The 25,533-nt window shown below is 45.4% G+C and overlaps 1 protein-coding gene across 1 annotated transcript in view; it reads left to right on the top strand.

Moving 5' to 3' along the window:
- Window positions 1-25,533, top strand: part of Sema3d (sema domain, immunoglobulin domain (Ig), short basic domain, secreted, (semaphorin) 3D) — a gene marked incomplete in the record, with an annotated part of 153,608 nt that overhangs the window by 116,193 nt on the left and 11,882 nt on the right. The window contains 8 exon segments of the mRNA XM_005377189.2: window positions 3,046-3,160; window positions 4,031-4,100; window positions 6,742-6,886; window positions 14,902-15,124; window positions 17,158-17,246; window positions 19,238-19,279; window positions 21,911-22,068; window positions 24,643-24,707. Of these exon segments, the coding sequence (XP_005377246.2) occupies window positions 3,046-3,160; window positions 4,031-4,100; window positions 6,742-6,886; window positions 14,902-15,124; window positions 17,158-17,246; window positions 19,238-19,279; window positions 21,911-22,068; window positions 24,643-24,707 (907 nt within the window).

Consider the following 25,533-nt stretch of genomic DNA (forward strand, 5'->3'; position numbering starts at 1 on the left):
CTGCTGGGAAGAAGGATTGCATTGGGTGCTGGACTCCAGACGATGTATGTTATGGTTTTTTTGTTTGTTTGTTTGTTTTTTCTGGTACTGGGAATGGAACTCACGACCTTGTGCTTGCCAGGCAGGCACTGTGCCGCTGAGCTAAATCCTCATCCTCTAGATGACGTATGTTATGGTTTGGCAGAAAGTTTGTCTGCATTTTGCTTGTGTCCAGATGCTTTGCCTGAGACTGAGATTAAGGGCAGTGAACTGATTAATCTGGCAGAAGAAATTTCAAGAGAGTCGAATTGGGGCAGTGGCATGGCTATTGTTGGGGGCTTTTAGCCAGATTTATGCCGAAAATCAAGAACAAAGAGCCCAGCAGGATGACTTAAAATGTTGTGACCTTGGCCAGAAGGAAGCTCCAGTAAAGCTGTGGACTGCAAAGATAGAGGTGAGGAGATCTCCACTGTTGAGGAGGAACAGGAGAATACAAAAGATGGCCTGAGGGCACCACAAGAAGCAGCAAGATTCCACCCTTTGCAGCCTCAAAACTGCAAAGATGAAAGACTTTGCTTTGAGAAGAAAGCTGCAGAGTGCCATGTTCCAGAATGGTGGCAGCATAGAGAATTTCTTTCTCAGAATCAGGTTCAGAGTGCCCAGCAATCCAGGCACTCAACTCCTATGACCAAGAGAGAGGAAAGCTTGGCTACTGCTCCAGGTGGCAGCAGGCCTTGTCATCACCCACGTGGCGCTGGCTTTAGGTGCATGCAGAATGCAAGAGCTCTGAGGTTAAGAAGGCTTCCACCTAGATTTTAGAAGGCCTGGGAGGCCAGGCAGTGTGCCCCTGAGAGGGCAGTGTGTGAGGCTGTGAGTGTGAAGTGAAAGGAACACTGGAGACCTCAGAAGTTTAGAGAAGCCAGGACCGTGGATCATCTGAGGAAGGCTGCGAGGAGGGAGCAAACCAGGCCTAAGAGAGAAGCCATGGAAGTGTAACCATCAGAAGTGCTGTAAGGGTCAAGTCACTCAAGCCTTTAGGAGTTCATAATGTGCCACAAGTTGCTTCAGATGCTGGATGTGGAATTATATGTTAGCTCTGCTGGATGTTGGACTTGTTTTGGTCCCAATGCTCTGTATTCCCCTGTTTGTACCTTTTGGAATGGTAATGTTTATTTTGTGCCATTAAATGTTGGAAGTGTTTAACTTTTCGTTTGTACAGGGGCTCACAGATAAGAGTTTGCCTTACATCTTGGAGGAGACTTGGGGCTTGGACTCGTCAGCAGTGCTGAAACTGTTAGGAATTTGGCAACTCTTAGAGATGGACTAAAATGTCTTTTACATAACAGGATGTACATGAGTCTTTGGGGGGCCAGGGATGGAATGCTATGGTTTATGTCTGAATGTGTCCCCAAACCCTCATGCAGTCATGGGGCAGGCTCTTAGAGTTTATGATTGATCCATGGGTGTGAGTGCTATATCCGCCCTGGGGCGGATAGTTTGCATATGTAAGGGAGAGAAAGAGGCTGCTTGCTGCCGTTCCTCCGTTTTGCTCTGGCTGCTTTCGCTGCCTTCTGCCTCCATAAACTGTAGCCCTCTGCCATGTGCCACTCTGCCTGAAGCCAGCTGAGCATGGACTGAAACCTTCACAGACTGTGAGCTAAATAAACCTTTCCTGCCTTGATTTTGGGTGACAGGTATTTTGTAGCAGCAATGAGAGAAAAGGAACCAAGACAATGAGCATTAGAAATAACCTACATCAAGATAAGCCTGTCTTCACATCTATAAACATTTGAAATCACCCACCAGCTAGCTGGAATGCAGCTTGAACAATGATACCCAGTCGCAAAAGAGCAGGGTCTGAACCATAAATTTCTGAGCAGTCGCACGCATGCTCATTACTACAGGGCTGCTGCACAGAATGTACTGTGTGGTTTTCAAAAACAAAATGCAGTTTCTCTTCTCTGCTAGTTATTGAACCTGTCAGTTCTCCATCAGATATTTAGTAACTCGCGGTCACAGTGGCCTGGTGGTGAAGCCTCCCTTGATGGTACCTGTTGACTTTCACAGCCGTCTCCTTCCCTGTCCCTGGTCTTCATCCACACCGAATCTGCCCTGGTCCTCCCAATGTGTTCGGGCCTCCCCCACCCCAGTCCTTTTACTGTCCAGCACCTGGCTGACTTCCAGAGCGAGTCACTGCACATGTCCTGTGACCCCACGCTGCCAGCCTGGACGCAGTGTTAGCCCAGCGCTCGAGGGCTGCTGTCCTCACTCACTGTCCCCTCCGGAAATGTCAGAAGAGAGTCGCTCCTCGGCTCACTGCAGAGGTTTCTAAAGTCTCTACCAGTTTTACCTTTTAATGGTGGTTTGATGAGCGCCCGACCGTGTTTCCGGAGCCTGTGGACCAGGCATCTCTGACCTGTCTGAGTGGCTGTGGGTGAAGGTAATGAGGAGACCCAGGAAGAGATTAAACTGAAGACAACCAGCCAAGAGCTACAGCACATTTTGTTACCACAACCAGCAAGCCTGCCTGTGCCCGGGACAGAGTGCTGCTGCGGGGAGAGCCTTTTGTTGGTTCTGATTGTACATGTGTCGGGGGGCGGTAAGCCGTCGGTACCCACGAGTCAGGCCGCACACATTTCTACACTGAGGTGCACAGTGGTCTGGAGTCCCTTATAGAGCAGTGAGTCCGCCCAGCTCATAAGGTCCGATATTTTGTCCATTGAGTGCACATTTTTAGTTCATGTATGAAACAGTTCACTAAACATTAATGCTTTTACACGTTCGTCGTTCTTTCACCTCGTTGTTTGTTGTAAGAAGTACTCACCTGACGTGAACTCTGCTGCGACCTCAGGCTCTGGCCCTCCTTTGGTTCGGTGTCAGTTTAGTGGCAGGCCGCACGGGCCTCGGGGAGGAAGGAGGCAAGCTGCGGAGGCAGGAGGAGGGCCGCGGAGGCGCGGGTCCCGGCTCTGCCTCCCCGTGGACAGTGCGGCCTGCTGCGGTCCCCGCAGTTTCACGGGGACAGCACCTCCGTGGCGGACCGCGTCTTCTTGGTGTTCTCCCTTTCAGAACGACGGCGGGGGGCAGCGCAGCCTCATCAACAAGTGGACCACCTTCCTGAAGGCCAGGCTGACCTGCTCGATTCCGGGGCGCGACGGGGCGGACACCCACTTCGATGAGCTGCGTAAGTCGCCGCCCCTCCCCTTCCCGGGGGCCCACGGAGTCCCCGCGTGCTGTCACCCCGCGCGGCCGTGTACCTCCGGAGCTGGCGGGCGCGGCCCGCACCGAACTGGCACGCAGACGCGGTGGGCAGTGGCTCCGGCGTCAGGGGCCCAGCTTAGCCGGGGGAGTGGGCGTCCGCGATGGGCAGGAGGCAAGGGTCGGGACTCAGCGCCCAGCACCCTGTGCAGGCTCGCGGGGGCTTGCCGGGAACTCGGTGCCTCCCTCGACCGCTCCGTCCCCGAGGCCTGCGAAGGCAGAGCTGCCCGCCCCCGCCCCGTCCCTGTTTGCTGCTCCTCTAGCTAATTGGAGAAGGAATACGTCTAGCTGCATATAAAGGTATCGCCAGGAGCTTTCATCTGCCCAAACTTGCGCACCCACCCCTTAAGTGATTTTGTAAGGAACATGATTTGCACATAATTCACTGTCGACACTGCGTAGGTACACTATAGCCACATCGGTGTAGATCTGGAAGAAGTACTTGAAATGCTAAGTGACACAATTGCAGAGCAGCGTGGCTTTATGCCGCAGAAGGGTAAAATTCTCTTTGGTTTCTGTTTTGTGTGGAATCACAGACTCTTAAAAGTATGCAGTTGTGGAGAATGTGCATTGGATTAGCTCATTTATAAGTGATTGAATTAAACCAAGGAGAGGTTAAGGGTCCAACTCAGGGTCACACAGGGAGAAGACTGACCCTTACCTCCTAAGGCACAGTGTAGCAGCTCTGTACACTTAATTATATGTATAAAACATTTAAAGCTTCAGTTATATTGTGCTATATTAAGAAGAAAACTAAAATACAGTGAAATAAAATACATTTTTTTTCCATTAATAGAAGACATTTATTTACTCCCTACAAGAGATGAAAGAAACCCGGTAGTGTACGGAGTCTTCACTACATCCAGGTATGTTTAACAAAATACTTGCAGTATTTTAAAGTCTGTTTTGAGGGTTTTCTTTTTTTCTCAGTACTGGGGATTCAAGCCTGGCCTCTCGCATGCTAGGCAAATGCTCTACCACTGAGCTGCACCTCAAGCACACCTAGAGAACCTTTATATACACAAAGCCAATATACTGGTATCTTTTTCTCTTTTTCTTTGCAGTAATCACACACTTTTTCATTGTACTGGTCCACTCAGTGGTTCTTACAGATCTCCTAACGTCCACATGAAAACTCCCATTTCTCCAGCCCGTTCTGGCAGCCTCAGAGGTGACTCCCACAGTTCGTGCACCTGGCCTCCAGCACTTCGTGGTTGTTTCCAGCTGTATACTGCATAAAACGTAACGCCATTGCGTGTGCCCAAGAGCATCTCTGAGATACATTCCAGCTGCAAGAGCCACACACAGTCCCTGTACACTGCTCACAATAAATTCGCCCAGGCTTATGGGCGTGGAGGTGGCCTGCGGACACGATGGGCAGGGTTGGGTTCATGAGGTGGGATGCTGTTGGCTTTTCAGATCACATCGGAGAGGGCAGTGTGGCTGTTATGACCCTAGGGGTCTCTGCCTCACCACTTCAGAGGAAGATGGTGTGCACTGCCTGCTCCACAGAGGCAGCCAGTCATGAGAGCAACAGGATTAGCACTGGAGTCTCCTCCTGTCCTTTGCTCTGTCCTTGTCTTCTCTCTGCACAATACCATCTTGTGCACAGTAGTGAGACTCTGTGACATCCTTAGAGGTTTTACTAACATCTTTGAAGCACTGTCAAGAAAGTGCAGTCCCAGCTGTCTTCATTTTACTTCATCCAGCGGCTCGCAGCGAGCGGAGCGCGTCTCCCCTCCTGGCACACACTACTGCATTCCACGCATGTTCTTGGAGACGCATTCCCCGCGTGTTCTTGGAGACCTGTTCCACCGCAGTCTCCCTGATCTGCCCTCAATCTTCACCAACATCTGCTGATGTTAGTGTTGGAGAGATGGGAGCGACGGCATGAATGTAGAAGAGATGGCTTTGCTGTGTCTTTTGGAACAAATTCTTAAACTATTTTGTAGCCAATTATAGTTTAAGTTCTTTTTGTGGCCTGATTCTCATGTAGGTTCAGTACCTTGTGTAAAAACTGAAATTCTCTATAGGTTCAGAATGGGTCAGATAACAAAGAAGTATTTGATTAATTACAGACAGGCGGTGAATATTTTGCTGTGAGAATATGGAAGATGCTCTGAGATACAGCTATGTGGGATCTGCTTTCTGCTCATTTACCCTGGAACAGGAAAGACGTAGAATTGCAAGCCTGGCTCCCGCGGGGTCTGTGCCGGACCCTGCTGGCACCTGTCCACGCCCTTTGAAGTCAGCGTGTGTTCCCCGTGCACAAGAGACAGACGTAGGTGCCAGGGAAATGTAGCCCCAGGACAGGCCTTTCTTCCCATCAAATTTCTGCCCACCCAGAGTGTGAGCTACAAGTGAGTTCTTTGTTCTCGGTGTGCTTTGTTGTTCTATTTTTAAAGATGCCCTGAAGACTGAGGTAACGCTGGCGTGATGTCACGTTGTTGCATGAAAGGATGTGACTCACCTGCAGTGAGGCGGTGCCATTGAGCAGCACACTGGGCACCCTCACAGCACACGGGCAGAGTCGGCGTTCTGGCGGGCACCTCTCTCCCCAGAGCTAGCTCCTCCTGGCTGCCTGCTGGTCATTTACCCTTACCTCCTGCTGCCCCCATCAAAGTCACCCGAGAGTATTAATGATTGCGTCACTCAGGCTAGAGCAGTGTGCTGCTTGTCTGTCCTGTGGAGATGCAAATCTCTGAGATCTAAAGAGTGATCTCACAGTCAGGAGCAGGAACTATTGAAAGTTTTATGTTCTAAGAAAACGTCTTTCATTTTCCGTGAACAAAAGCGAAATGTATCTGATGAGTGCTAACAATTTCCGTCATTACTTTGCCAAAAACTATCGAATTCCTATGGAGTGGTTCTGTAACACTACTTCTGAGACTGAGCATGTATCATGACTTTAGATATCAGAGAAGTTACTGTATTCTGAAGCTCAACTCTGGGAGCAAAATGGAAAAAAAAAAAGAGGTTATTTCAACCCTTTTGAGAGTCAGCTTAATAAAAATACTCTGAATATATTATTTAACAACTGAACTTTGTGTTCACTTATTAAAAAATGACATGTGAGGCAATGATTATTCACCTGTCTAAATAATTACCATAGTAAAAGTGGGTAAGGTAACTTCTTATATTGTAAGTTCTTTATAGGGCGTTATTTTATGATAAACGGGTAAAATTAAAGAATATATGGGTAAATATATACCCCTTCCTCTATGTTCCTCTTTGTCCTCCGGTTTTTGGGATACTTTCCTGTCAGTCTGTCCCCCCAGTGTCTGCATGGACATCTGCCTGGGAGCAGCCCGGCTGCGGAGAGCTGGGTGCCCACCGTGGGTCCCCTTGGCTTCCCTACTGCGGTCACCTCGCCCGTGGGCCAGGCTGCTCGGAGACAGGATCCTGCAGCACACAGACACATTTATTTTCCCACAGTGCCTTCCCCAGAGTTGGGTGACACCTGTACTTCTGCACCGGGGAATAGCTGCACCCTGTGTTTTCTTCCAGCTCCATCTTCAAGGGCTCCGCCGTGTGCGTGTACAGCATGGCCGACATCAGAGCCGTCTTCAACGGGCCCTACGCCCACAAGGAGAGCGCGGACCACCGCTGGGTGCAGTACGAAGGGAGGATCCCCTACCCCCGGCCGGGCACGGTACATGTCCACCTACCCACTTCATAATCTTCCTAGTCCCATATTCAACTGCTAACTCCGTTATAGTAAACAATTGTATTCCCCATAGCAGCATATGCTGTTGATTTTTATTTATTTACAGTGACCTAAGAGCATTTCCAGCCCCACTTGAATTTAACCTTTTACTTTGAATAATAATCTCAAGTGGGAGGGAGACTGTGGATCATGTTGTCATGAGCGGACAGCGCTGTCCACAGAGAGTCACACCCCCCCCCCCCGTGGTCTGTAGGTTCATCAGAATGATTTCTTAGGATCTAACCCATGTTGCTTAAATTCTGCCAAACTTTTTTAAACATATTTAATCTCAGCTGCTGAATACTCGAGATCAGTACGACCAAATTTGGAAATGTCTGAAATAATGTGCACATGTGTAAGCTCTCTCCTCCCTTACATCTTTAGTTATTTTTCAATGATACTTGTTTTTTGTTTGCTTACAGTGCTATTTTTCTGACTCCTCCTCATACGTTTTGTTTGGAGTGCTGGTGTTGAAGTTAGGAGCGTGGTATTCTGATGTGAAAACCTGCTACACAGCTATCACGTGTGCTTCTCCTAAAGAACTTTACTATCTTAAATAACTCAGCATTCATAAAATCATTGAAATTATGTTTCACAGTGTATCAAGTGGCTGCACTTATAAAATTTGAGAATGCAAGAACTGGAATGGCCGATAGAAACTATATAATTCCCTCTTATTTACCCAGGAGGAATCTGATGCCCAGAGTAATTAAGTAATTTCCCCTATATTATTTTTGCCAAAAATAGCAGAAGGAAAAGGGGTGTGGGGAGGGTCTCTGGCTGCTCTCCTCTGCTGTGCTCTGGCGTTCGCAGTACCCCGTCCTCCAGTCACTGGATGCGGCAATGAGCATCTCCCCGCTCTTCACCTAACTGCTGACTTTGGTCTCCACTCCAGCCATTCTGTCTGATATGTACTTTTTCAAAGCACTAAAATTTGCGATTCTTCTAATTTCTATTTCCCCATTTCAGAAATTTTATTAAAATATAGTTGAACATTCCCTATCATTTAGTAAATACTTACGTTAACTCACCACATTCTTAAATCATCACAGTGTATTATTATCCCAATTGTACGTAAAAGGGAAAGAGCAGCAAGAGTGCGCGTACGTCCATGGCCTCATAATTGTAGAGTAATTGAAGCATTAACTTAGACCTACCTCCAGATCAGAAGCTCTGGTGTTGCCTCTTCGTACTGATCAAAATGGTCCAGCAGGATCTTTCATGGATCTGTCCTCTCTGCCGGGAGTGATGAATTCTGAGACCTCACCCTACTCATCACTTCCAGCGGCTGCTCGTGGGAGCACACCTGGGTTTTATAGATGCATGGCTCCATAATTTGCTTTCTATGAAACAGTTGCACATTTTACTGACAGCTATTTTACACTTGTGTGAGAAAGTTTGAATAGATAATTCAGGAAAACTCGTTGGCTTCTACACTCTCCGCATCCTCACTGCTTTTAAGATTGAACTCCAGGTTAGCCTGCAGCAGGCCCTGTCCCAGCGTTCCCTCGCAGTCAGGTTCACAGGCACGGGAGCTGCCTGCTGGGCCTACATTAGTGTCTGGGTTTGGACAGGGTGCTGTAATCCCATCATCCGAAAGTCAAACCTAAGCCCCAAGCTCACGGTGTCACTCTACCAGGAAAAGCCTGGGAAGTTCACAGGATACATTTACAGAATTCCTTCCCTTCAAGTGGTTCTTCTGCCCTCTGGTGTCCAAGTAGGGTATCAGAGCAGTTCCTAGTGTGCCGGCGGGCTTCTCTGAATGGTGGGGAAGGGCCAGGGAGGAACGTATGGGAGGCCCACCTGAGAGAACGTACAGAGTCCCTCGTGCAGGGGCTGGTGCAGGTCAGACCCGACACCCTGGAGTCACTCTGGAACCTCAGACTGGGAGAGATCTGCAGAGGCGTGTTTCAGTGTTGATACGTGGTTTATTAGAAATAACTGGCTGCAGTTTTAGTGAGTAACGTAGTGCTGTTCTGCTCAGACATGAGTTTTTAGGACTTCTGCGTGAATTTGGCCTGATGGTCAGTGCTGCTCAGAAGCGAGGTTTGGCTTTTACACGATTATCAAAAAAGGAGCGAAAAGTGCTCATTCCTGAAGTTCAGATGCTCACGGAGCGTACCTTGTACTACTGCTGGCCCACCTTGCCACGGCTTTATTTCTGCAGTGTCTAGTTTTGTTAAAATAATAATTAATTTTAAAATGTATTTCCTTCTAAAGGGTGACTGCTTGCACTGTTTTGTTTATTTTACTTACTTTTAGTTTCAAGCATTAAAAGACATCACCCCGAGAGACCCTCCAGTTTTTGGCAGGGATTGAAAGGAGGTGGTGGAGGTGCTATTATTGATTTCATAGCTTTATTTTACTATGTGGGCACTGGTGAAGGATAAGCACACTGTAAATCTGATTAATAGCTTAAACACCAGTGTAGCCTGTTCTTTCTTTGTATATAGATTTAAATTTTTAATTTCACTTGTGCACGTTTGCCATTCGTGTAGTTTATAGTCACCTTGGGTGCACATAGACATGGTAAAGTCGGCACGTACAGCATGCGAGTTGCTGTGAGGTTCTTCACATAGAGCTTTGAAAGAGAAGCATGCCTCACGGAACGCTGTGGTGTGGTGCAATCCTCCGAACAGCGGGTACAGAGTCCAGCTCTCACCAGTCTCTGCCCGACCCTCTACCCACAGAGCCGTGCTTGCTTTCAGCTCTTCTAAATCTTTTTTTCCCTTGTATGTATGGACTATGGTTGATTTTCTTTTGTTTAATCTTCTTTTTATGTTGGAGGAAGAGACCACATAAAATATCAAAATCACTAAGCTAACCTTTTTCCCTTTATTGACCTTCTGTGTTAATTTCTGAATATCAAGTGTCCTCTTAGTGGAAAAAGGAGGACATAGATGTAAAAATGACCCATAAAATTTGATCAACAAAACATGATGAGATATATCTTGCAAAACAAGATTAAGAGAAACATTGGAATGTTTTGTAAAACTTGTTACATCTGAAATATCCCCTGGATAAACTTTTCTTCTCTAACTCCATCTTACTAATAATTCAGATCTTTATACAATTGAAAGTTTTTAAAAAGTCATATGTATATGTTAACCATTTTATTTTTAATGTAATTTATAACTTAATTTAATAGTCCACTGCAAAAACTATGTTAGACAATGTTTCAGCTTCCACTTAATGTAAAACATGTTCTGTCCCCCACTAAAACATTTCAAGTCTTCATCTCAACAAGAAGCTCTACCTGCTGTGACTTCTCATCTGTGTTTTCCTCTAGGAAAAAAATCAAAGTAAAGGCCTACCTCTGACTTTATGCCACAGTCTGGTTCTTCCCATCCTCCCTTTTCTGCTCTGAGATGAAACCTCCCAGCTCTGGATGTGAGTGTAGATATAACTAACAGTTCTTACTTCCCTTCAACTGTTGTACTTCCTAACATTGTAAAAGACATTGGAAATCATGAGGCTATTGTGATCTAGGTCCCCTGAAAAGTCCATCTTCACAGTGACAGAATCGTGGCCAGCCCTGATCCTGGCGTACCAGCTTTGTGAGAAAGATCTTTTTACTTGAACATACAGGGACATCATCGAGTCTGACCCGGACTTAGCTCACGATTTCCTGCACAAATACAAACCATGACTGGATCAGAACATACAGAAATAGTGTCTCCCAGTGTTTGATAATGGTCTACACAGCAGATGCTGTGGCTCGTGGGTCTTCCACCAGACTTACGAAGATTATTGAGAAATCCCAACTTTTACCATCGTTTTTATTCAAAACTCTAGGCTTTGAGGTGAAAATGGAACACTTGATTTCAGACTTCTTCAGGCATCCTGTTTTCCCCTAGATTTTAGATTCCATCCCATCTCAGCTTCTTTCCATCAGGAGCTGGTAGCTCTCGAATCTGGTGTTCTTACTAAATTAAAGATCTAAAATAGCCAGAAGACAGATTATAAATTATGCCAGCCTCTTGATGCTAGAATGTTGTTTACAAGTCGGATGATTGATTCCCAACGTGGGTAAAACTGGCCAAAGAAAAATACACACTTCAAAAATACCATGAAGAGTTTCCTCCTGCCTTTCATAGTGCTGGACGGTGACAGTCTGAGCAGAGGGACAGAGGACGGTGCAGAGCTCCCTCACAGCCTCGGCTTCCTCTCTCATTCCCACGCCTGCAGGGTGTGGTTGTCGCTGTGCTATCGTTGTTCGTGGATGCTGTGCTGTGATCACACCTTACTGTGTTTTCTTCTCAGTGAGCCCTTCTAATTAATTTAAAACGTGCAGGAAGTTCTGCAGACTTGCGTTCTATGCCTTGCTGGTCTACTCATGCCTCTTGCCTAGGGAATTCTGCTCTCTATTTTCCTTGACACCAGTTCGGCGCATCACCTTCTGTTTACTGGGTGCCGGCCATTACTTTGCCCGGGGCCTAATTTGCTTAAGAAACCTCTAGTCCTGTCCCGGGAGAGAGCAGCAGGGTCAGGACCTGAGTCTTTGCATCCTGGCTTGGAGCCCGCACAGGCTCTGTGGGAGGGACGCCTGGCCGTTGTTCCCGCACCCAGGTCCGGGCTCTGACTCTTCCCAAAGCTAACACAAATTAACCTTCCCTACCGGCCAGTGTGTGTGCGTGCATGTGTGTGTGTGTGTGTGTGTGTGTGTGTGTATGTGTGTGTGCACATTTGTGTGTGTGCACACATGCGTGTATGGCTCTGTGTGCATGTGTATGTGTGCATTTGTGTGTGTGTGTGAGATAGCCCCAACGTGAGATTTGAAAATTAGGGTCTCCAAATTCCCGATGATTTACTGTATTCAGCAGTGTTTTGCTTTTCCTGGTATAAAAATTCTTGTAAGAGAAAAGGACTCTTAAAAACAGAGCGGGTGATTCATCTCTGTACTTCACCGCTGGGTTTCTAGGAGGTCTCATAGGCTGACTCCCAGGCGAATTATCAGGGTGACAAGGTGTTGCCTTCTGCATTTGCATTTTGCATAATAAATACAAAAGCCTGGCTGCCCCTTCTGTGCCACACTTCTGGTCCCTGGGATTTGTTGAAAAGACGCTGAACCTGCAGAGAGAGCCCGCCGCAGCGGGGAGAAGACTTCTAGCAGCTGTCTGGGGCCTGGCCAAGGGCAGAGCTCTCCTTGGATGAAACCCACCTCTCTTCTCTTATCCATCGCTTCCCGCTCCGGTCCTGAAGGCCTTACACAAACATGTGCCGTGCCAAGCACAACACGGTCACACCTAGCCTCGGCCTCCCTCGGGCCCTGTCAGGCGCCTCCTCTGATCTCTCAGTCTTGGGTGACACCGAGGGCTCAGCAAGACACTGGGATCTGAAAGTTCGGCTGATAGCTCCCTTTCCCTTTCCCTTTCGTTCCCCCTCCCCTCCATTTTAAATTGTCCTGGCATGTGCCGGCCCGGCTGAATCGCCCAAGTTAGTTGTACAGCGTCAGAGGCTGGTGGCCAGTCAGGCTGATGGGTGCACAGCTAGAAGTTAAAAGGGCACCGGCCAGGGCAAAGCGCAAGGCTCCACTCTCCTGCAGTGCATGGCTGCGAGAGGAAGTTTTCCTAGGAGTGTTCGGAGGAGACTGCCTGACCGTGGTACCGCATTTCCCAGTACTTTGTGTTTTTCCTTTATGAAACCTTTCTATAATCTGGCCTAAATGTGTCATGTGGCTTCCCAAGTTACTTTTAGATTGCTGTTCCTCTTTGCTATATGGTATCAAAGCAAAAATCCCACCAGATAGAACACACTAAAGTAACAAAATCAGGCTTGCCCTGCCCTGTCCTTTCCTGGACCTGGAGTGCCGTTTGTCCCAGGGTGCACTGTGGACCTAACTTGCTCTGAGCAAGGGCAGGATGCGCGTCTTCCCCACGTCACGCAGCGTGGGAGGACAAGGAGCTGTCGGGATGTCGTGTGTCCAGAGAGCATTTCGTAAAAGTCAGTAGAAACCAGGTTTTCCTTCTCCTCTTCTTCTTTTTCTTAGATTTTATTACACTTTGTCAGAGACAGACAATACGGAAAACTGTGAGATTTATTTCTCTGCTAAATGTTTGTGTCACCATGCGGTGGAACTTTCTTAGGTTAAACTTTCTAATTATTTAAAATTTTGAGATGAAAATTGTGGCTTGAATGTCACAATTTGTTTTTCTGGAAATTTTGGCCACAACATCGCTACAGATGCAATGACAAAAAAGATTTCTTCTCGAGTTGGAAGGCTCTTTCAAGAATACAGTGCAGGCCCAATCTTGCCCCGCCTTTGATTTTCCTGATAGACCAACCAGGCTGACCGGCAGGCACTAAGAGCTGGAGGCCCGGGCTTCAGCCAGCAGCCTGTAATTGTGGAGAGCTTCGCATTTGTGGAGCTCTTTGTCCATTTCGTGTTCCTGCATAATCCTTTAGGATAGGCTCCCTGCCGGTGTCAGGCTAGCAGGCTCCCCTCAGTGAGGACTGTGTGCAGAAGCAATGACAGACGCACAGATTTGGACCCTGCAGACCACGATGTGAGAAATCAGAAGCAAAGGGCTAATGAGGGTGTTTTGCATCTCCGTGCTGCAGAGCTGGGATGAATAAATAGATGTCAGCAAAGGATCACTTTTTTAGTTCCAGACATGGAAAGTCTTGGGGAAGATAGGTACTCTGGAATGAATTATAGAGAATCAATAACAGTTTTCTTAGTACAGTTTTACTGTCAATGCTAACACGTAATAAGGCATTATGATTTTAATGGTATGCAACTTTGGGTCAGAGTCATAAATTGTAACTAACTCCTGGACATTCAGCTCCCCAGGAAGTGTAGTGTGTTCTTGGAGTATTGACATGAATCAAAGTTGCACCTAGAATACACAGCTTGGTTTGGGGGAGACTAGGTTCCAACTCATGTAAAAAATCAGAGAGGAAAAAAAATATTTTTTCACACAACTTTTCTCTAATGTCACTCATTCTGTTCTACTACATGCACCAATTAATTAAAGTTTCCCATCCCAGAAGAATTTATAGTCCATTTAAGAATTCAGATGTGATGATGGTATTGTACTGTATGAGAGAATTTGCTCACTTAGAATATTCTGTGTTTTTTTGTTATTTCTAATTTATTTATTTATTTTTTAACACATGTTTGCAGTACCAAATGATTAGGTTCATCTTGGGGTGTTAGTGTATCTACATACCACATATTAATTAAGGTAAAGAATCTAATCACAGTATTTGGAAAAAAATTAGGTTGAGGATGTGAAAGAATATATCCTTTCTGGGAAAATATGTCAAACTGTAAAGTGATCTTGTATTTTTGGATAAAAGCACATCGCGTTCGATGTGTGCTAATTTGCACTTTTTTATTTTACCAGCAGGGGGCAGGTCGTGCTAACTGTTTCTGTAGCAGACGTGTCTTCAGGCGGAGCATCCCCAGAGGGTGTGCTCGGATCCTGGGGTGAGGGCTGCTGCCCTCTTCACAGTAGAAGTCTCACACCAGTTTTAATAAAACTAGGTAGTAACAATTTCAAGCTAATGAAGTTCTTTTGGCATTATTTTTGTGGCCTGTTGATTTTCTTTTTAATTTTGAATAATCGTGGTTTCATCTGAACTGGAATCTCACCTTTACCCAGAAGAGATCGAAGGCAATGGCTTCCCATATATTCTCACGTTCATTATTTCAGCTCAACTTTCAAGTGTGCACACTGGAAACAGTAATCCTTGGGAGAGATTAATCTTTATAGGAAAAGACGTGGCAGAGGAAACTTTCAAAAATTCCAACAACTACGTATAATTGAGAGTGTTTGGGAGGGAGGGAACCAGGTATAAGCACCCTGGGGAGCACTGCATTTATCCACGTGTAGCGAGGCCGTGTGGGCTCTCTGTCGGCGTCCTGGCGCTGTCCGCAGCCCGCTCCCGGTGGAAGGGAGGGCAGAGTGAATTCGCAGGTGCCTGACCGTGTCTTCTCCCCGCGCGTTGCTCCGCAGTGCCCCAGCAGGACCTACGACCCGCTGATTAAGTCCACCAGAGACTTCCCGGATGACGTCATCAGCTTCATCCGGAGACACCCCGTGATGTACAAGGCCGTGTACCCGGCCTCGGGGGGCCCAACCTTCAAGCGGATCAACGTGGACTACCGGCTCACCCAGATAGTGGTGGACCACGTGGTGGCTGAGGACGGCCAGTACGACGTCATGTTCCTCGGGACAGGTGAGCCCGGCTGCGCTGCGTGCTCTGTCGCGGAGTGCTCACCAGGTGATAAGGAGACAAAACCTCCACGTGACTTACTGGGCAATCAGCCGATACCTTGTCAATGTTTTTTAAATTGTGCAGTGCATGTTTTTAGTTGATAATCATCATCGTCTCTGAGCCTTTTTGAGACTCAAAACCTATTTGCATCTTACGGCTGCAATGGGCCTAGTTATTAACTAGATGCTCAAGCGCTATTTATCGAACGATTGGGCTAAAGTTGGGCCACCAATGGCTCTTTGTGCTCAGACTTGCACCCTCCCTGTCTCTGCAGCCGGCATTCCTTCACCTGAATTTGGGAATCACTGACTTAGCTGACTGAACAAGCGTTTCTAAAACATTAAGCATTACTTTGCATGACCTTGAAGTACAGAAGCCTTAGAGATTATTTTCCTGTTCTTGAATTTTGTGGGTTAAAATGAATTTTATTTACTTTCATGAGTGGAGTTCATTTTTTTGGTCTAGCAATTTAGTAATTAATTATGAAATGATTAAAACATTGTTCCAAAAGTGGGTTGTTATTTATTTGAACATCTCAAATGTCAGAAAAATCATAATCTAATAATACTTCTGTGAATTCTAGCAGACAGCGTGTCTCATGAAAGCATAAGTATGCTTCCTAGGTAGTGCTGTGCCCTGCAATGCAAGCAGAAGTTAACTGGTCTTTAGCAGACAGACACGTTTGTTGGAACAGGTTCTTGGAGATTGTTTTCCTGTTCTTGAATTTTGTGGGTTAAAATGAATGAAGACAGTTTTAGAATTATTTCAGTTTTAAATGTGCTTTGCCTTTGCTGGAAACAGTCTCCTCAGGGAGCTGTGTATGATGAACTCGGAGGTCCTCAGGCACGGAGTGCCCCTGGCTGGTATACGGGGCACTTCCAAGAGCCACACCCAGGGAAGGCGCCCTGGGACTAGAAGATGCCTGCCGCAGGGTCCAAACGTGGGATCCTTGGTCATTACAAATCCTCACACTGTCCACTCAAAGTCCACGCTTGGATCTTTAGCAGTTTATGTCTAAATGTCATTCAGCCACTAGGTGGTACTAGGTAACCTTTACTGAGAAAACTGTAACAATGTTAAGATAGTTAATTTTGACACTTAGAAAATGTATATTTCATACTTTTCAGGGATTCCAGAGTCATTGAAAAATAATTAAACAATCTAAACTACTTTGTACATTTAGAAAAATACTGTATATGTTCCAGTAACCAAACCCTAATGTGCAGAATTTTAAAGATATCTGTTTCATACAAATAATTGTAAAGTGGGATTTATTATTTTCTTTCTAGTGTTCTTTTATCTTTTGTATTAGTATGCCACCTTGTGGAACTACAATATAAATGGCATATTTCAGATATCTTTTCTAAACATCAATCTTTGTTTTACATTATTAATCTTGTATCTTCTGTTAATTTGAACTAAAATAATTTTAAACAAAATCTTAGCTTCTGGTCCATTGACAATGATTCTGCAGGTAGAATACATTTGAGAAACTAGTTTTCCCCTATAGATTGTCTCAATCACTTATTATCCATTTGTTAACAGTATTAAAAGATACGCATACTTCACATTTTGTGGTGAATTGGACATAATAAATATTGAGGAAATATTTGTTACACATAGAGATAAGTACATGGAGAGACAATTAGTTATTTTAATACATTTTGACTGTTTAAATCAAAATCATGTTTCATTTCTGGTATAATTTCAAAAATATTTAAGTTAGACTTTGCATCATATTCTATTAAGAATATACTCTGAGTACATATGTGTTAAAATTCTTTTTATATGTGTCTGTTCTATTAGCTAAAAGCCATAACATTTCAGAACAGGAAAATCATATACACTAAAGTTCATTTCTTGTGTGTTTTATTTAATCTGCTTCCTTGAGAAGCACCTGAAGTAAAATGAAAACAAACTGAAGGTTTCTAGGTCTATGCTTGTACCTAAACATTGCCGCAGAAATAGCAAGCTCATGGCCACGGGTTTTTCAGATGTCGGGACGGTGCTCAAGGTGGTCAGCATCTCCAAGGAGAAGTGGGGCGTGGAGGAGGTTGTGCTGGAGGAGCTGCAGGTGTTCAAGGTGAGACTTGGGCAGAGGGGAGTGCAAGGCCGAGTCCTTGTGTAGGGCATGCTTTTTACACACAGCATCACTTTTCTTCTAGAAAGCAAGCGTTCTTATTTTCCTTTTCCCTAAGCACTGGAAGAGTTGTATAAGCAAGTAAGAACGGAGGGGTCGCTGCTCCTGGGGTCTTCTCTCCCTACCAGGTTCTCCACCCGGTAGCAGACAGGTTGCCGCAGTCAGTACCCAGATACCTTCCTGCTTTATAAATCCTACTTTGCAATTTTTCCCCAGTTGAATATGAAAAAATGGAAAAGCATATATATCACGTATCCTTGCTTTCCTATAAGAAAATTAAATGAACAGTAGACTGCAGGATCGCATGACTTTGGTGATGGTAATTCTTCACGTGTGCTAAATCCCTGCCCTTCCGAAAGAGTTGGGCACTCCGGAAAAGGCAGTCAAGTTTTGGTAATGTCTTTGACTTGTAACAGTAAATTTAAATCGTGGCATTCCTTATAAAGCCTTGACGAAACAATTTAAAATTACTTCCTGAAACGAACATTAGAAATAAAATTCTATGTCTTAGAAAAGCTTTCTAAAAATATGCTGCACAGTGTTACAACACTTAGCTGACACAGATTATTAACAGCCGTTCCCATGTAAACATCTATTGCCTAGAGGGAGGTGGAGTCTTCCACACAAGAGGGGCTCCAGGCAGTTAGCGCGAAGGGCGCATGGGTCCTGTTGACACCGTGATGATAGCAGTGGGGAGGTTACCTAGTACAAGGCCTGCTAGCTGGCCTGACCCAAATAAAACCTTGGGTGGGTCCTAGGGGAAAGGCCAAGGTCAAATACAAGGATGAACAAGAGGTTTAAACAAAGCCCACCCCATATGCGTAAACCCACCCAACAAGCCCCGCTCCACGGTTATCAGACAGCGGTCAAGAGGGATTGTTTGTCTTTTCTGTTAGAACTGAACAGTGGCCATGTTTTGTTCGATTTATTTTTTAAACTACGTTTTTTTTAAAAAAAAACCTATACCGAGACATATTTCATTAAAAATTGACATAATCAATTTACACAGTTTGATGAGTTTGGCCATTGTTAAAAGTTTATAATAAAAAGTTACTGGGTAGAATTTTCTCATAGTTTCTCCTTTATGAATTTTCTTTAACATCAGCTATTGGTGGTTGACTAGTAAATACAGGCTGATGGTAGGGGAATAAGTAAATAAATGAGAGATACATGGAATAATCTTTATAAGGCAACCCACGTCACCACTGTGTTCTCTCGCGTGTGGTCAGCCTGACCTCATGCTGTAGGCTGTGCTTCTTTTCCTACTTCTACTTGGCCCACGCTTGCTCTGCAGAGCCTCTTTCTCTTCCTGTCTCTAGTAAAACTTGGCTACTGTTAAGCATTCCTGCTCTTTTCTGTTTCACAGCCTTTGTGATGACATTTCTGACTTTACCTTGTGTGTAGAACCATATTATCCCATAGGAAGATGGCCTTAGCTCTGGAAGTTGTGTGCACTGCTGTCCTGAAGGGCACCGTAAAGGACCAGCATATCCACAAGGAGCAGTGCCACTGTTCAGAACTCTGCTGCTGGAGCGGATTTCTGAATCACTGGTCCACAGAGGAGCAGGAAGAGGCAGTAAATAATTACGGAGATGTTCTTGTCAACACTAGTTTGAATGATAAGGAAGCAGTTTACAAAAGCAGATTTTAAAGAAAGAGAAAACTTGTAACTGGGAACAACCTTCAATGTGAAGTGTTTCTTCAAACATTTATGTACTTTTCTTTAACCAGATATTAATAACAACGGTTTTCATCATTTCTATTATGGTGGAATCACTGCACACTGCAAGAAATTTACAGATATTAAGATCGTTTTTCCTTTGTCTGTGAGACATGAACATCTACTTCTGCATTCTTTGGTATAAGATTTAAAAAGTAGTTAATGTAAAGAGAGTTAACAATTATCTTTACTGACATTCAACTTCTGTTTTCAGCACTCATCGACCATCCTGACCATGGAACTGTCTCTAAAGCAGGTACCTTCTGATTTTATGCAAAAATTTGCCACAAGACTAAAAAGCTGCTTGGGAAAAGTTCATTTGCAGAATCCATTGAAATCAGAAATGAAATTATAAATAGTGTAGAAAGCTATAAATTATTTGTCTCTCTTATTATTGTTAGAAACCGTTATTTCAGCCTTGCCTCAGTAAAATGGAAAGTTCATCACTCAAACAATATATTATTTTCTTCCTTGTTCTTAAAAGCTGAGCTTAGTTTTCTGGCCTCGTAAGGACGTCTTTCAGTCAAAGTCACAGGAAATACATGTAACACATTACTCCTAACCCTTTAACAAGTTTTTAATTGGGGAGCCCAGGGGCGAGAATATGGAGTGTGCTCAGCCTTCCCCACACCACTCAGTGTCCCACTCTAAGAATCGATCTCCTCAGTCGCAGTTAGAGAACCCTCCCGCTTGTAATGGGAATTTAAACAGGACGTGGCATGGCGGCATTTGAACCGGAGCAGTACATTATAAATATGAAGCAAATGGAAGCTCACAATAATACTGATATGTAATACTGCATAATGTGATTTCTCAGTTCCCGGGCATGATTCTCTAAATCCCAGCTGATTTAAGAGATTGAGGCTTGCATCACCATTTCTACCTACATCTTCAAGATTTAAGAAAATCGTGATAATGTATGTTCAACACCATGACATTGCTAACATATTCTTAATCTCCTCTGCCTACCATGGCAGAACTATCATTAGGGAATGATCTAAATAGGATTTTTCTTCGTATCTTTCCCATTATTTGTTCATTTATCCAACATGCGTTTCTTGAAAGCCTACTGCTGTGCTTTCGGGGTTCAGAAAATATGTGACTGACACAGCCTTCACGTCCAGAGGCTGGAGCAGAGTGAGAGCCTGAGAAGCACGCTCAGGATGCAGGACAGAGGTGGAGAGAACAAGAGGCAGGAGGAGAAGGCAGAGCAGCCAGCAGGGGGCAGCACAGCTGGAGCCGCGGAGGACATAGTCAGCCAGATGAATGGAAGGGCGTGGATGGGGCGAGGGCAGGGCAGTGGGGGACACTGGCAAAGCTGGGGAGGGGAAGAGACCGCTGTGTGCTCTGTTCTCAAACCATTAGCGCCAGGGCCCGTGAGCGCTCGGGAGAAAGGAGTCAGAAATGAAGCTGCATAAGTAGTCCAGCGTGAGATTAAGCCCATCCTCGTGTCCTCCCAAGATGTCCGATAATTTGACTCAAGAACAATAAAAAGGCTGAGGATGGTAAGCTGGAGGCTGTCCCTGTCAGATTGTCCTTTCAGAAGGGTCAGTGCGGTGTGGTGTGGGGGCAGAGATGGGGTCCTGCGGCAAAGGGGGCTCCAAGGAAGGAGCTGTACTGAGTGGAGGTCGTCAGGACACTTGCAAGACGTCCAGGAAAGAAGGGATAAGGGCGGAAACGGAGGCTCAGTGGTGGGGAGGGAGGAGAGGAAACAGCTTAGCGATTTCTGCGTGGGAGAGTGGAAACAAGGTGGTGACAGGCCGAACGTGAGAAAAGGAGTCTCGGGCGCTCCCAGGGCCAGCCAGGCGACGGTGGAGGAGACACGGAAACCACTGTGCTCATGACCTCGTTGTTTCCAGGCTAGCTCTGAGTCCTTGTACCACTGAAAGAATAAGAACAGAACAGAAGAAAATCCCACATTTCACTCCAACGAAGAAAGCGCAAAGGAGATAGATGTCTGAGGTGGAAATCATGAGACTAGGAAAGGGTGGAGAGTTATAAGAAAAGCATCGTCACCCATCTCAAATGCCATAGCGAATTTGGATAACACAGACAGCGAACAGTGTTCATTGTGTTTCTAAGCTGGGAAGTCTTTGCTGAGAGTGAATGGGCTGTGAAATAAGAGGTAGACTTCTTTAGCTTGAGTGTGGTGTGTTGCTTCTGCTGGTCATCGTTTCAGAGAAGCTTTTCCTTCACCAAAAGCTCAGCGTGGCCTGGCAGATTTGGCAAGGGGCTCTCTGAAGACACAGACTGTGGTTCTGCTACCCAGGACTGTGGCAGACACCCAAGGCGGTCATGCGGGGAGCAGTGCCTACGCCTCGGGACGAATTTTCAAAATGCAACTCCATTTGCAGTGTTTTCAGTACCCTATGACACAGGATCTCCCCAGCCAAATTACGGCCCAAATTCTTTCAGGGATCAGGACTTCATTAGCAAATGTAGTGGTTAATTAAGACAAGAAGGAAGTTTCCAACTCTGCAGTCACCTCTCACACAGGGAGCCCGGGGGAGCCGTGCCAGGGAGGACCACTCTTTGTGCCAGCTGCATCTGTGGCTGATGTAATCCGCCAGAGTCCACTTCCTACCACTGAGAAAGCACTTGACGTCTTCATTCCTCAGTGTGGCAGCCTCTTGGACCTTGGCTCACTGGCAAGCCGCCTCGAGCTTCGCAGAACATTGCCCGTTTCACCATCAACATCTTCACACGGAACAACCCAACCAGGAAAGGGGGACTTATTTTCCCCTCAGTACGTCCCTGTGCAAGTGTTTGTAACAGGCAGGACACCGGGCAAACAGATTTAGCGCTGTCATGTGGCCTTCAAGAGAAGGAAGTTGCTGAGGCTAGTATGAGAGACGCTGTTAATGCATTTGCTTTGCCTGATTTCCAGCAACAGTTGTACATCGGTTCCCGAGATGGGTTGGTTCAGCTCTCCCTGCACAGATGCGACACTTACGGGAAAGCATGTGCAGACTGCTGCCTGGCCAGAGACCCGTACTGTGCCTGGGATGGAAATGCATGCTCTCGGTATGCACCCACCTCCAAGAGGTAAGAACCCCGGCCAGCCAGGGCGGGAAGCCAGCCCTCTGTGAGACCTGTGTGTCCCTGGGTCCCCTCCAGACTTTAACAGAAATCCACAGAAAGCTGGCTCTGTGGAAGGCAGAGTGACATTAAAGTGCTAGTTCACAGTTTCACCTAAAGCTAAGTATTAAAGGCAGGTAGACGAGGTGTTCTGAAACTCAGAAGTGTGGAGCTTTGAAAAACTCTGATAAATTGTTTGTATTGTTTCCTCTCATTTATGTCACGTACCATTAAAATTTGTTTTCTGTCATCACTTTTTCACATTCCTTCCCTCTTATTTCTAAATATGCATGTATTTATGCTTACTGTTTTGTAAATAATTTGTAAAGATATGTATTGATGAAACTGCAGAGTATATACCACAAACTGTATATCCCAATGCCTTGGAAGAATTTTATCTTTACTCTAATAACTCTTAATTCGTTCAATTTCTTTCACTCAGGCACATTCAATAAACTGTTTCCCTGCTGTTCCTAGATCTTTGTTTTATGAGCTCTTGGAAATAATGCTATTTTGATCCAAGAATTCTCAACTAGGGATTTATTCTCTACACACATGTGCAAAATACCGCAAAGTTATAAGATACTCACCTCAACACCATTTTAACACCAAAATAATGGAGAAACAACCAAAATGGCTATCAACATGCCCAACACTAGCTAAACAGGCAATAATTATTTGTAGATGTGAGTTATAGTAACATTATTTTGAAAGTATTATATAAAGTATATTTTCTTCAAGGTAGAATGTTAGAAAATTGTGATTGTTTTCCCTTTATGTCTTTTTTAAAAATGAACGGGTAAGCATACACTAGTTGTAGTACATATGTACTTTTTTCCTTTTGACACTTTACTGATTTGCAAAATTCTAAATTCTAGGAATTGCAGAGTGAATGCATGGCATACATCAAAGACAGCTTAAACTTAGGACGCATTTCACATTTTCCATTCTCTCACGTCTCTGAATGAAATGTAATGAATATATTCAGTTATTTAGAGTTAAATATAAAGATTCACTAGAAATTTTGTGTAGTGCTTTGCAGAGCACACAGCGCATCACAGTGAGTCCTTGGGGAACGCTTGCCTGGGAGCTCAACACCAGAATGCTCGTTAGTTGGCAATAACCCTTCAGTTTGATTAATCGACCCTGTTCCTTAAGAAGCTGAGATTTGAAAACATTCTTGACCTTGTGTACCTCGTCCTGTCGTAACTTTTCCTCTGCATGGTTCCCAAGGCCGTGTCTCTGCTTTTGCAGATGCACTCCTGTGACGTTTTCCCCGAGCTGACACCGGGTCCGCGTGTGAGCCTGAGATGCACGCGGTGAAGGGGCTCTCTGACAGGGTTGTCATCGGGCCGGCGCCCGTGCCTAAGAGCCCCAGACAAGAGAAAGCGTCCGCTGCTTCTCTGATCTCTGAGGCAGCTGGGGAGGTCGGGGGAGGAACGGAGGTGGGATGAGCGTGGGTGCCTGAGACGCTGTGCTCCCAGGAGGAGCAGGAAGGCTGTGCTCAAGCTCAGAGGCCGCTGTAGGTAATGTAGGTTCTGTGCATCTCTGCATGCGGCTGGAGAGGAGTGCAGTACTTTCGCCATAAAGAGATGATGAGTGTTTGGGGAGAGATGAGTCTCACTTGATTTAAATGTTACACAGTGTGCATGTATAGAAAAATCATGCAGTCTTCCACTAATATGTATTTTTATTTGTGTGCATCCGTTAAAACTAAATGTAATTTAAGGCAAAAATATACCCAAAGCAAATGAAAATATACTTTAAGAGTGTAAGCCACACAGTGTAGATATAGCAGAGGTTTTTCTTTTTGTATATGATATTTGCTCTTTTCTCTGAAGGAAAACGTGACATAACGCAGAAGCCACTGTGGTGTTGTTATTGATATTTTTATTATTATTACAGAAAAGTGTGAGGTACTTGTCAACACATACAAGCATCATGTAGCCATTTGTGCCACATCAAACTCGGACTTCTTCAAACAATGTGAAACTCATTGCTCAACCAAATCTGTGCAACTGTGAATCTGTACATGATACGGTGTTTCATTCTGTGTGTCCTTTCGGACCCCTTAGTTAGACTCTTTCCCATATTATTGCTTTTCCAGTGACTGACGGAAAGAAAGGAGTGTTACTCTCACGCCATCTGTATCTTCTTTTTTCTAATTATATTCCACCTGTACTGTTGAATAATTGGTCAAGTCAGAGAAAAAGAATGGTAGTTAAATAAAATTCAGATACTCTTAATGTTAAATGAATTTTTATTAAGTCTTACTCTCAGAAGTATTTAAATTAACCTAGATTGATTGGAATAGTGACCTCCACTTCAGAAGAACAAAAATAAAGATATAATTCTGCATCTCTCACTGTTAACGTTAGCCATGGCCTTCTTATTTTTCTTTTGATGAGGTTCTGGGATTGAGCCCAAGCCTCATGCGTGCTGGGTAAGCACCCTGTCCCTGAGCTGCACCCCATCCCTGATGTGGCTTTTCTGTATCCGTTGCTCTACTTCAAGTTCTCATCAAGTGACTGCTTTCCGTAGGCGAGCTAGGCGCCAAGACGTGAAGTACGGCGACCCGGTCACCCAGTGCTGGGACGTCGAAGACAGTGAGTATACACGGCTTCTTACGTTTTCTTCTCATCTCAGATGATAATTTCAGCCTTTATTGTACATCTCCAAACGTCTATTGTGTGAGACTGTCTTATTTCATGCAGTGCTTATGTTCTGGAAAAGCAGCAGGAAATTGATAAACCAACCCCCTTTCTAGGAACCTAAGTGAATAATCCTTTGTTACATCATGATTTGTTTCACATGTCGTTTAGGTTCCTATGCCGTGGCTTTTGTTTCACTTTTACTACCTTATCCTTGTAAAACCTGAAAACTGCTTTTAGAGATGGAGCAGGATGTAGCCCACACCATTCAGACGTGTAGAGCGAGCTCAGACCTCCCAGGAAGGCTGAGAGAACCGCGGGTACCGATCAGGAAGGGGTCGGGGAGCCTGCGCCGGGCGCGTCCTCACGTAGGATCCCACGTCCACCCACTCAGTCAGGAAATGGGTAGTGTCCTGGGCATTCCGCGAGACAAACGCCCTGCTCAAGGAGCTCCCGTGCCCCAGGGAAACATCATAAACACAGTTGGTGATATGGGGGGTTAGCAGAAACTGAACTCACTAGAGGCGGCGCTGTTCTGCAGAAACAACTCGTGGAAAGCGAAATCTTGCAGGATGAGCGGGAGAGGCATGGGCAGGGCGTCGGAGCACAGAGAACCTGAAGGTGGGCGGAGCTTTAGCCACTTTCTGTTCTCAACTGTACCTCCAGGTAGAAAGTGCACACACACTATAATGCACTCTCACTATACACACACTCACACCGCACTGTGAATACATACACTCTACACACTCACCCGCACTGTACATACACACACCATACACAC

The sequence above is a fragment of the Chinchilla lanigera genome, unplaced genomic scaffold, assembly GCF_000276665.1.
Source record: "Chinchilla lanigera isolate Chin_1 unplaced genomic scaffold, ChiLan1.0 scaffold00009, whole genome shotgun sequence".
Classification (NCBI taxonomy): Eukaryota; Metazoa; Chordata; class Mammalia; order Rodentia; family Chinchillidae; genus Chinchilla; species Chinchilla lanigera.